This window comes from Gigantopelta aegis, chromosome 10 (assembly GCF_016097555.1).
Source record: "Gigantopelta aegis isolate Gae_Host chromosome 10, Gae_host_genome, whole genome shotgun sequence".
NCBI lineage: Eukaryota > Metazoa > Mollusca > Gastropoda > Neomphalida > Peltospiridae > Gigantopelta > Gigantopelta aegis.
The window spans coordinates 33,627,559-33,639,655 of record NC_054708.1 but is presented as its reverse complement, the minus strand read 5'-3'; the positions used below and the strand labels follow the sequence as shown (position 1 = coordinate 33,639,655).

Genomic DNA, 12,097 nt, shown 5'->3' with positions numbered 1-12,097 from the left:
CAGCCTAAACTCATTTGAGTAGCCAGGATTTTATACTGGGGGATGGGGGGGGGGTGCACCCACGCCGACAGACAAATATAAAGGTAGTGGGTGAAAAAAGGTGTGATTGGGGGAGGGCCGTAACACACACACACACACACACACACACCCAAGCTATGCCGATACCGTAATATGTCACTAGTTACATTGCATTTTCTTACGTCAATTCTAGGTGCGATCAAAACAAAAAGGGTTAAGACGGGATGCGCAAACGACTGCTTACTACCGAGCGAATCCATACTACTCTCCTACCAACACATTCATGTTAGTGAAGGCGACTCCAACTTCGGTAAGTTACTCCAGGTAAAACTAGGTTCAGTAGTGTTACTTGTTGAGCTTGTTATTTTAGATGTATCTATTCTTCTTGAATACTAATTAAAATGATACGCAGACATTTTGTACATTGTCCTCATGGATGGGTTGGTGGGTGGGTGAGTGGGTGTATGGATGGATGGATGGGTTTTGGGTGGCTGGCTGGATATGGGTGAGTGGGTGTTTTTTTGATGGATGTATGGGTGGATGGGATTGGGTGGGTAAATGGAATATGAGTGTTTGACATTTTGCTAATTCATGTTATTATTTCACCATAAGTTAAGCTTGTAGCAGATGCTACACTTTTATCTTTTTGAATGCAGGATTCACCCAGTGCTATACCCAAAATAGGAGACTTTCTGACAGTAACAACCACCAACACGGACCCCATTGACCTTGAAACAGTTACATTGTTGGTAAGTGGCAAAAAACTATTTAAAATACTGTGACTCTAGACTCTATAAAAAAAAACCCCATCTAAAACCCACACCCTCCAAAAAAGCAAGCAACCAAAAAAATACAACAAACAAAAAACTAACAAACAGAAAACTACTAACACAGTTTAAATGCACTGGTTTCAGAGTTCTTTTTCACAACTTTTAGGCTTGGACTCTTGATGTACAAAGATCTGATTTTGAACACTACAGTGATTTTGTCATATTCCTTTACCTTTGATTGGCATAAATGTGATTAGTTTGATAAAATATAGAATATTATACCTGGACAAAATATATAAACTATAAATGTAAATGTATAAATAAATACATAAAGTGTTCAGCACCTCTTTCCATTGGTTTATTTCTGAAACAGGGCGTGTCCAGAGGGAAGATTGTGTATCAGAGTCAGACTCGCAATCTAGGAGGAAACACGACCAGTTTCCACTTTCCTGTTACACCATGGATGTCTCCTGGCTTGCGTCTGTTGGCTTTCTCGGTTCGTGAATCTGCTCAGAGACCAGAAGTGATCACGGATTCCACGTGGCTCGACATCACGGAACAGTGTGGACAAGAGGTATCATCATCCCGGTGTTCGGGGGCGGGACGTAGCCCAGTGGGTAAAGCACTCGCTTGATGTGCGGTTGGTTAGGGATCGATCCCTGTCGGTGGGACCATTGGGATATTTCTCGTTCCAGCCAGTGCACCATGACTGGTATACCAAAGGCCGTGGTGTATGTGCTATCATGTCTGTGGGATAGTGCATATAAAAGATCGCTACTAATGAAAAAACGTATTGGGTTTTCCTCTCTAAGACTATATGTCAAAGTTACCAAATGTTTAACATCCAATAGCTTTTGATTAACAAATCAGTGTGCTCTAGTGGTGTCGTTAAACGAAACAAATTGTAACTTTCATCCCAGTATTCATACATACACATGTATTGCTAAATTACATGATATGACTTTATACAGACATTTTTCAGCACCTTGTTCTCAAATATTTTCAACCTCTTTTTTTGTGATAATCAAATTAAATTTACAATAATTGTGATGTTAATTGTGATTCTTGTGTTATTTCAAATGGGAACAAATATTTCAACCAGTTTTAATTTTGTATGACTTTCTATGAACTATTGCATAATTCCATAAGTTTTCAGACGTAGAAATTGACATTTGCAAATTCCATGAGTTTCCAGGATTTTCATGACCAATGAAGTCCTGTGTTCAACTGAAAGATGATTTTACAAACTCGTCAAGTCCTCACACTGTCAGTTTGACAAAAATAATGTTTTAGTTTTCAAACAAGTATCAAAGTATCTTGTCCAGAATTTCTTTTTGGTAATAGGGGTGGATATTTCCTAGAAAGTTTCAAAAGATTTTTTAATTTAGAAGAGTACAATTTTTTTTTTTAAAGTGTCGTTATCATCCAACATGTTCATGTAGCTCTGTAATTCAAGGAATAATATTTACATTTCACAAGCAAAATTAATAAATATGTTTGGTCATTATAAAATTTTGAGACTGCATGCTCCTTTAATAGCAGCTCACGGAACAAAGACTGAAGTATGTAGTATCCTGTCTCTGGAATGATGTACATGTATATAAAATATCCCTTGCTGCTAATTGAAATTATTAAGAAATTGAAACGAGTTGCCCATAGAGTGGCAGCAGTGGGTTTCCTCTCTCATTATCTGTGTGGCTCTAAACTATATAACCAAAAATGGATTGAGTACATCATTAAAACATTTCTTACTTCTTTCCATATGGATTTTGAGTTATTACAAACATCAAGATGATTAGGAAAATTGTGAGTGAAAAAGCTGTACTAGCTGAACATATTTTATAGCTTTAACCTGGGATTAGTGCCTTTAAATCTGTGTTATACCTTTAAACTAGGATTAGTGCCTTTAAATCTGTGTTACACCTTTAAACTAGGATTAGTTCCTTTAAATCTGTGTTACACCTTTAAACTAGGATTAGTTCCTTTAAATCTGTGTTACACCTTTAAATTAGGATTAGTTCCTTTAAATCTGTGTTACACCTTTAAACTTGGATTAGTTCCTTTAAATCTGTGTTTCACCTTTAAACTAGGATTAGTTCCTTTAAATCTGTGTTACACCTTTAAACTAGGATTAGTTCCTTTAAATCTGTGTTACACCTTTAAACTAGGATTAGTTCCTTTAAATCTGTGTTACACCTTTAAACTAGGATTAGTTCCTTTAAATCTGTGTTACACCTTTAAACTAGGATTAGTTCCTTTAAATCTGTGTTACACCTTTAAACTAGGATTAGTTCCTTTAAATCAGTGCTTCACCTTTAAACTTGGATTAATGCTTTTAAATGTATAATTATGTGTGTACTTCAATCTGTAGATAAACATTACCTCCAGCCTGCCTCACAGGCGGACCTTCTTCCGGCCTGGCGATAGAGGGTCTTTAACAATCTATGGCGATCCCAAGATGTATGTCGGCCTGGTGGCTGTCGACAAAGCTGTGTATATTCTGAAGAACCAGGCTACAATGTCACGTCTTAAGGTAACTACCATTATTACAATATGGAGGTAAATTAATCCATAATCGAATTACTTTAAACAAATCAGTTGTGTGAAAAGATGTTAAAACATTCATTAGTATGTAAGATGTATAAATACAATTTGTGGCAGTAACACATTCCAATCTAACTAATCCATTAAAGAGACTCATTGTTTGCTGCATTTGTCATTCCCACCAGTATACCATGACTGCTATCCTGTCTGTGGGATGGTGCATATAAAACATCCCTTGCTACTAATGGGAAAATGTAACAGATTACCTCTCTAAAACTATTATATCACAGGGGCGGCTACTTTTCGAAGAGGTATGGCATGGCCGTACCACTTTTCTGTGTGTGTGCGTGTGAGTTATATTTGTTGTATCTGTGAAAATGTCCTTACAAGTAATTTAAAAAACGAGTCTGGCAACCACGAGCTGTACCACTATTTTTTAAACTCTGCTGCCCCTGTATCAGAATTACCAGATGTTTGACATCCAATAGCCGATGATTAATAATCAATGTGCTCTAGTGGTGATGTTAAACAAAACAAACTTTAACAAACTTTTTTGTTAAGATATTTTTCGACTAACAGAACTTTTTCGATGACTAAAATCACTGGTACATATTAAATACATTTTCTTGTTTAGAATATCAGTGTTGGTATATTTATTTTTATCCCGCAATCACTGTATACATTGGCAAGATATGATGACTAAATAAATCTCTATATTTTCGGTCACTGACCAAAAATATAGGTCATGTGACATACGCCCGACTCGACTCGAGTATTTCAGAGTAGATTTTCAATAAACATACTCTTTAAATCATTTGTTGAAGTGCAGTAAATACAAATAACTTTTTGTTTTGTGATAACAATACAAAACTTATATATTTATTTATGAATTAGAGTTTAGAAACGCCTTTTTAATGTGTCAGAATGTAGATAGCATCTTACAAAGAATGACGTCATGCATCTTGTATGATGTCATACGGCAAAAGCCTTGTTAGGTTAACAATACTTGATTTGTGTACACAAAACTGGAATAAATAATGATTTCCGAATATTCCTGTAGAATTACAGGATAAAAGAAATAACTCGTTACTGTCTAAAGATATCGGTTTTAATCCTGCTCAGGTCGAATGGCGAATGCAGCTCAGCAGAGCCTCGCTGCATTCGCCATTCTAACCTTTGCAGGATAAAGCCGATATCTTAAGACAATAACCAGTTATTCCCTATTTAATCATTCACAACAGTGTTTGTACATTCTTAATATAATTAAGATTGTGCACATTGCCATTATAATTTATATATGGAAGTACACATAACTCTCCAGCAACCAAAAGACAAATGCCAGCATATGCCAGTTATAAACATGAAATTAAATATCATCACCACCACCATGATGGATGTGATCATCATCGTCATCATCGCCGTTGTCGTCGTCATCATCATCATTATCATTGTCTGTTCAGGAAGTAATGGAATCACAAATCACTACCAGAGACACGTCATGGGTGAGTCTAACATCTAACAAATTGGAGGGAGGGGTGTATCGAGGTGTGCTAGGATTATTATTATTGTTTTAATAATTTTCAAAACAAACCCCCAACCCCACCCCATGGTTAAGTGCCTGGTTGTTACTGATGTTTACGGACAAGTCGTGTTATTATTGCAGCTGTTTGATGCCATCCGGTCTCAGGATCGTGGGTGTGGTCGAGGTGGTGGGCGGGACAGTGCCAGTATCTTCCAGGTTGGTCTGTGTGTTAATTACAGGTGTACATTCATGTACAGTCAAACCCGCTTATTTGCATACCCTCGGTGCTGCTCGATTTTGTGCAATTAACCGGGTTAGTCGATTAACCGATAGAGTACCGACTTTCACTTTGTAACAGCCATCCAACTACAAAGTGGCATGGGAGACAGTCTAGCATAATGCGGTACTTCATACCGGAACTATTACAGTTAACACATGTCACATGCAGTTAGATATATATAAATGTAAAAAAATATATCTATCGATATATATAATTAGCATGGCGTTTTTGTTTTAATCTGCCAGACCAGAAATCATTTTCTAAAAAAACAACAACATCCGTCACTGGGCGTCGTTTTCTAAAAACACAAACTGGCGTCGTTTTCTAAAAACACAAACTTTGTGCATTAAAAAAAACCCCACTGACCATCCACTAGTGTAAACAAAGTGTATTAGCCATGTAGTTAATGAGATAAACTTGAAACAACAGAACCATCAAAAAGTTCACGTTTCATCGGTGCACGTGTTTACAAAATGACGTCAGTTTCTGGAATTACCGGGCTGTTGATTGACCGAATAGAATTACGTGAACTTGTATGCATTTGCTGGTATGGTGTTCTTTCCATCCCAAAAGATACGGCAAGCTTTGGTATTATTTGTGATCCCCAAATAATGACTTTGCTATAGTTAAGCAATTAAAGTTAAGCTCGGCTAGTGAGTCGTTATCAGTTCCAGCAGTCTGCATTGCATGCATGACCGGTCTAACACAATTGACTGACCTTCATGGTGAGGTCCGACTGATTGGTGTCTAACAATATAGCAGAAACTTAGGGACGATCCATAAATAACGGTCTTTGTTATGTTTGTTTTTTTGACGACCTCCCCCACCAGTCTTTTTTTTTTTTTCCGCTACATTTTCCGGGAAGCAAGTGATAAATCGTTTCTTTTGCGTTTAACAGATATAGCGTACACTGCATCTAATGAATAAGTGAACAACAACCCTTTCTCGGTCACATTTATTAAAAACATAACCGCCTAGGACGATTGATCTGTAATCTTTTAATTATTAACAAGGCTTCTCAACATAACGTAATAATTGATACAGAACAATGATTGCCCTGAACACGTCAATCGAATAGGGCCTCAATAGTTGAGTGCGCATGCGTACAAGCGCACAGGGGGTACTTCTAAAAATAATAGTCGGAGAGTTACTTGTTATTGAGATGGCCTCTGATTAACAGCAATATATTGCAAACAAAACATTAGGTCTTAGGTTTATTCAACTTAATTATGTCATTCTTAAATCTTGTAGTCGGGTATTGTGATTCGCCAGTAGTAACGTGCACACCATCTCATTTGCATGTCACACGTCGACTCTGTAAACAGCGATTACACTTACAGTCGGCTTACCACACAGTGAGCTCAAACAAAACAGATTAATCGGTGATTTATTTGAGTTTTTTTGCCAAAGTTTGATAGACATTCTCAGTCATTTGTGACATTAATTTAGCACCAAAAAAAACAAAAAAATCGTTATTTATATGTGCAAATAACCGATATATAGCCTGTAGTCTGTGCAATTAACCGGATGTTTTGTAGTGTTATAAGGGCAAATGGTTCCGTGTTGGGTGAAAATAGTCGATTAACCGAATTATGCTATAAACCGATGTGCAAATAAGTGGAGTTGACTGTATTTGCATATTCATATTGTATTTATGTGTGAAACATGCTGTGAAATGATCAGCAATATTCTTATCTGTGAAAAAATGCATATAAAAGATCCACTGCTGTTTTATCAGTGGGAGTAGCCTGTGTGATAGCAATGGGTTTCCTCTTTCTATAAACCAAATGTCAAAATAGCCGTAGCTTAAAATGTATACTGTCTGACTGTTTTTACACATCTTCTGCAAAAGAAAACTTTAAGAAATACTGATAATTAAAATCCTCATATGGAACATTGTACAAAATCTTTTAATTGTACGAAAGACCCTGATTGTTATGTAAAATGTATAATACAGACTAAAATGTCTAACACTGACAACTGTTCATGCAATCAGAACATGTGTCTTTCATATTATAGATACAAAATAATGGTTTCAGAGTTTTAAATATTAGCTGAAAAGTTCAGTGACCAATTTGGTTCTGTTTATGAACTTTATGCTGTGACATGTATTCTTTACTTCACAGGATGCTGGGTTAACCGTATTAACTAACGCTGCTTTACGAACAGAGCCAAGGTCAAAAGATGGATGTCCGAAAAAAGCTGTTCGAAAACGAAGTACAAAACCTCAAAGTAAATTTAACTTTTTGTTCATTTGATGCCAAATTATAGAAATATGAACACAAAACAAATTGTGTGGTGAAAACAATTTAAAAAAACCCTAAATACACACAAATATTTTAATCTGTCTTGAGAGATCTATGTGTGCCATTTTGATCTAAAACTGTGTTATAAAATTTATTTATCTCCATACATCTTTTGAAAGACCTTGCACCTAAGATTATTAGTTTCAAAGATATGTTTTTAGAGTCTTGCACCTGTACTACTAACATGCACAAACTATTATATCAAGATTAACAATATATGTAAGTATTTTAGCAGATCTGACTAGCATTTTAAAAAAGAGCACAAATTATTACCCCCACCCTTGTGATATTTTGTTTTGTTACTTTCACAGAAATATCTCTGGAAATGTTGTGCTGCCAAAAAGGCTCGGAGATCACAAATGCGACACTCAAGATCTGTTTTGACCTGGCTAAAGTTGTCAAAGAAGGAACCAAATCTCTCCAGTGTGCCCGCGAATATTTCAGGTGTTGTCGACAGGCGGCAGAACTTTTAGATGTAGCCAATGTCACAGGACGTAAGTGTGCATGCTGTAAAGTGGTTTTCGTTTGCATTTATAAACTATTACAAACAGCGGTGGAGGTGTCACCACTATTGTATTTATATAGTTAAGCATATAAAAATTAGGCTATGTAGCAATTAAATTCTAAAAGCAGTGTTTAGTTCACTACCTTTGAAGAAGACAATAGCTCCTTTGACGTCACTCTATTTTGAAATAAACATGTTTGCCACCTAGAGTTTGAAATATTACCACACTTTGAGTTTCAAATCCAGCAAAATAAAATAAAGAAAAAAAGGCACCATTTTCATTGGAATTAAATTCAGTGGGATGACAGACGTCAACGTTTAAGGGGAGCTATCATTCTGGCTCCCCATCACTCCCCTGAGTCTAGTCCAAGGAAAGTAATGTTTAGCTGGCCTAAATTGATAAGGTATCAATATGGTCATATCTTAAATGGCTTCCCACAAGTTAAGGGAACAATTAATCACTCCCCTCAGTTTTCTTCACACATTTGCACACCTTTGGAGAATTGGATTTAGACACTTAGTTTTGTGTTCGCCTTGGATTAGATTGTACCTATTGGGAAGAGGGGGCAAGGAGGCCTAATTGTTTTTAGTTTTTTTAGGCTATGCACATTGTACATCCCTGTAAAAAATTAGTCATAATAATTTGTATTATATCTTGCATGGAAATAAATGATGACAATCTATTTTGTTTTCACTGCTGTTTTCTAGCTTGTTTGGAGTTAATCATCAAGTAAAACTTGTATCTATTTCATATTATCTCAAATAACTTAGAGTTAACTATGCCCATGGTCATTTGATAACAGCTTCAAAACATACAAACATTGGCAGCTGAGCACTTTGTTTTCAATTTTAGGAATTGCACGACCAGGCAAGACACCGCCATTTTCCAACCTTGATGTTTTCCTCGATGAACCGGCAGAGGTCAATGTGGAGAACATTCCACTGAGATCTAACTTCCCTGAGTCCTGGTGGTTCCAAGATTATGTCTTAGGGTAGATTGATAGATCGTCTACTATAGTCTTATTAGAATTAGTGATGTTTCAATGATTAATTATATAATTATCATAAAAAATGTATCGGTTTGGCTCTACCGATTTGATGATCGGTTATCAAAATCTATAGTCGATTGTGTTGAAAATGTTTACCATAATTATTCCTCATTATTAATTATTCTCATGTGTACCAGTGGCGGATCCAGAAAATCCATTTAGGGGGGCCTAAATGACATGAGGCGGAATGCCAATGGAACTTTGGGGGAATTTTGGAGGGGATTGTAAAAAAATGAAAATTAATATATAATAGAATTATAACTGTTGAAAAATTTAGGTGGGGGGCCGGGCCCCTGGGACCCCTCCCTAGATCCGCCTCTGTGTACATAAAGAAAAAGATATTAAATATCTATTAAAGCTAAAACTAGCAATTTGTAGGATCAATTCTTCTAGGTCTTTATAATTCAAATACTTCTTATGTTCATAAAATTCTAACTGATTGTGTAATCAAAAGCTGATCAGTTACATGTATGGATTGGATTAAAAAATGCAAAAATTTATTATGTTGTTTACACTGGTAAAATGGTGCTTGATATAAATTGAATGTAAAATATAATACCCTACCATTCAAAAGCTCCTCCACGTTCATTGTACATGCTAAAAATTATGGTCAATTGGTCCACCATCTTCAACCAAAACCTGAATTTAAAAGAAAAAAATTGTTTGGATGAAATGGGATTCTCAAAATGTTTAGTTTTCCTTTTAAGTACCCTAGTTGCAGTGCTATGGACTATTCGGTAGTATATTTGACAGGTGGTCATCCAAACAAGTTCATGGTAGAACTTAACAAGGAAATCTCCAATTGTTGGGGTAAAAAAACATTTGAAGTAATAAACAAATGCATTTGCCCTTGCAAGAAAATCTTTTCGGCTGTGGTAGAAGAAGATGGTGAGCCAACTGACCATCATTTTTGTTTCCTAGGCTAGACAGTAGGTCTTTGTCAGTAGCTTTTTAACGGTATAGCATTTTTGTGACATTAAATTTAATATTCACCATTTAAAAATAAACTGACCATCGGTTTTTTGTTACCTATGCTAGATAATAGGTGTTGCTCAGTAACTTTTTAATGGTATAGTATTTTTGTGACATTACATTTTGTATTATGCATGATTTAAAAATAAACTGAATATCAAAGAGAAAATTGTACCATCAGTCAACACTTTACAAGACATAATAAATGACCACATTTATGATAAATATACCAGCCTCAGTGGTGTCGTGGTTAAGCCATCGGACATAAGGCTGGTAGGTACTGGGTTCGCAGCCCAGTACCGGCTCCCACCAAGATCGAGTTTTAACGACTCAATGGGTAGGTGTAAGACCACTATACCAGCTTCTCTCTCACTAACAACTAACCCACTGTCCTGGACTGACAGCCCAGATAGCTGAGGAGTGTGCCCAGGACATCGTGCTTGAATCTTAATTGGATATATAAGCACGAAAAAAAACCTTGAAATGAAATAAAAAATGAAATAATAAATATGGATTATATTGTTCAATTTGTAAAAAAAACCCCTTAAAATGAAATGAAAAATGAAATAATAAACATGGATTATATTGTTTTATTTGTAACACGCACAGACCTGAGGGTACAACATCGATTGACTTTACACTTCCGGACACGATAACGACGTGGGTGGTACAGGCGGTGGGCGTGTCCCAGGAGCATGGGTTCTGCGTGGGTGCGCCTCACAACATCACGGCGTTCAAGAACTTCTTCATACACCTCGACCTCCCATACAGCGCCGTCAGGCTGGAGCAGCTCGAGGTGCGAGCAACTGTCTACAACTACCTGGAGCGAGACATTATGGTGAGCAATGCAGTTTTGCAGTACATCCATAAGCATATGGGGAAGGGGGGGGGGGGTGGGGGACTGACTCTTTAATGTTGGAGAAAATCCTCAAATTCGGGCAAAAATTATAGAGATATTCGAGCAAAATGTGCTAACCTGAGACCTTTTTACCATATTGTTCTACCCTAAAAATTAGTTGTAGTCCACGTAAAAATGCATAGTGATTCATTTGGCAGTATTGCTAATATGAATAAATGTTATATAGATTTGAGCATTTTTGTTTAATCTGGGCAAAAGGCAGCTTGCCCTCTACAAAAATGGGAACCCATACGCCTATGAGTACATCGTTCCAAACAGAGCATTCAGTACATTTTCAAACATTCATACATGTACACTGTAAATGTATTGGGATATTGATTATTATAATTCTAATACAACTTTCATATAAGCCTTTTTTCCATTGGTTAATTTTCGTGATAAATCAGATGGTAGATGTATGCTGTCATGGGCAACCAGGATTTATCACAATAACAAAATTCCGAAAACTTGTCTAATATGCTGTCACTTGGCCTCATGTGTGGTGTTTTCGTTAGTATATTAATTCCGCGTCTTCGATTATATTTAAACGTTGATATAAATAATTTTCAACAAAAGTACTAACTTCAGATGAAAATTATGTTATTGTTACTATTTTGTTATTATTTCGTGCCATTGTAACTTTTAACACTTCTTTAGCAGCAACGAACATCCCCCACCCCAAGTAAGGTCCGGTCACTGATCAATCACAGTAGTCACCAGCATGTGTCTTGTGGTCTGCTCTTCTAGTTTGTGTTCTCAAAGGGTGCAAGCAGGTTCATCAGAAATAATTAAATCACAATCTGAAGTACCTTATTTTTGTTTAGAACATCCTTTTTGTGACAATAAAATTGATAAAGAAGAAAAGATGGAAATGTCGATTTTTTAAACAATTAAAAAAAACCCCACATTAACTGCTTTAAAATATCACACAATTCTAAATAACGTTTGAAAATAATTCTTGCCCTTTAATAAATGTATATTATTTTATGTATTTATATAAACTTTAAAGGGACACACCCTAGTTACGGCTAGTTGTTAACCATTACGGCGTTGTTTTTTGCTATTAACCTCATTTTTTCACAAATAAAATTGCACTTTACTTACCGTTTATTATTTAGAATATACATTTCCATTCCCCTGAAGTGTTTTTTGGTAATCCTGGTAATCCTGGTTTTTGTAATACCACAAAATGCATTTTTCGTATTTCTTAAAAACGGACGCATGTTTGAGAAA

General features: G+C 36.1%; 1 protein-coding gene across 1 annotated transcript in view; it reads left to right on the top strand.

Moving 5' to 3' along the window:
- Positions 1 to 12,097, top strand: part of LOC121384581 (venom factor-like) — a 60,494-nt gene that overhangs the window by 16,839 nt on the left and 31,558 nt on the right. The window contains exons 11-19 of the mRNA XM_041515038.1: positions 212 to 328; positions 675 to 767; positions 1,162 to 1,362; positions 3,160 to 3,321; positions 4,996 to 5,070; positions 7,261 to 7,366; positions 7,752 to 7,934; positions 8,799 to 8,937; positions 10,576 to 10,804. Of these exons, the coding sequence (XP_041370972.1) occupies positions 212 to 328; positions 675 to 767; positions 1,162 to 1,362; positions 3,160 to 3,321; positions 4,996 to 5,070; positions 7,261 to 7,366; positions 7,752 to 7,934; positions 8,799 to 8,937; positions 10,576 to 10,804 (1,305 nt within the window). The remainder of the gene's footprint in view (positions 1 to 211; positions 329 to 674; positions 768 to 1,161; positions 1,363 to 3,159; positions 3,322 to 4,995; positions 5,071 to 7,260; positions 7,367 to 7,751; positions 7,935 to 8,798; positions 8,938 to 10,575; positions 10,805 to 12,097) is intronic.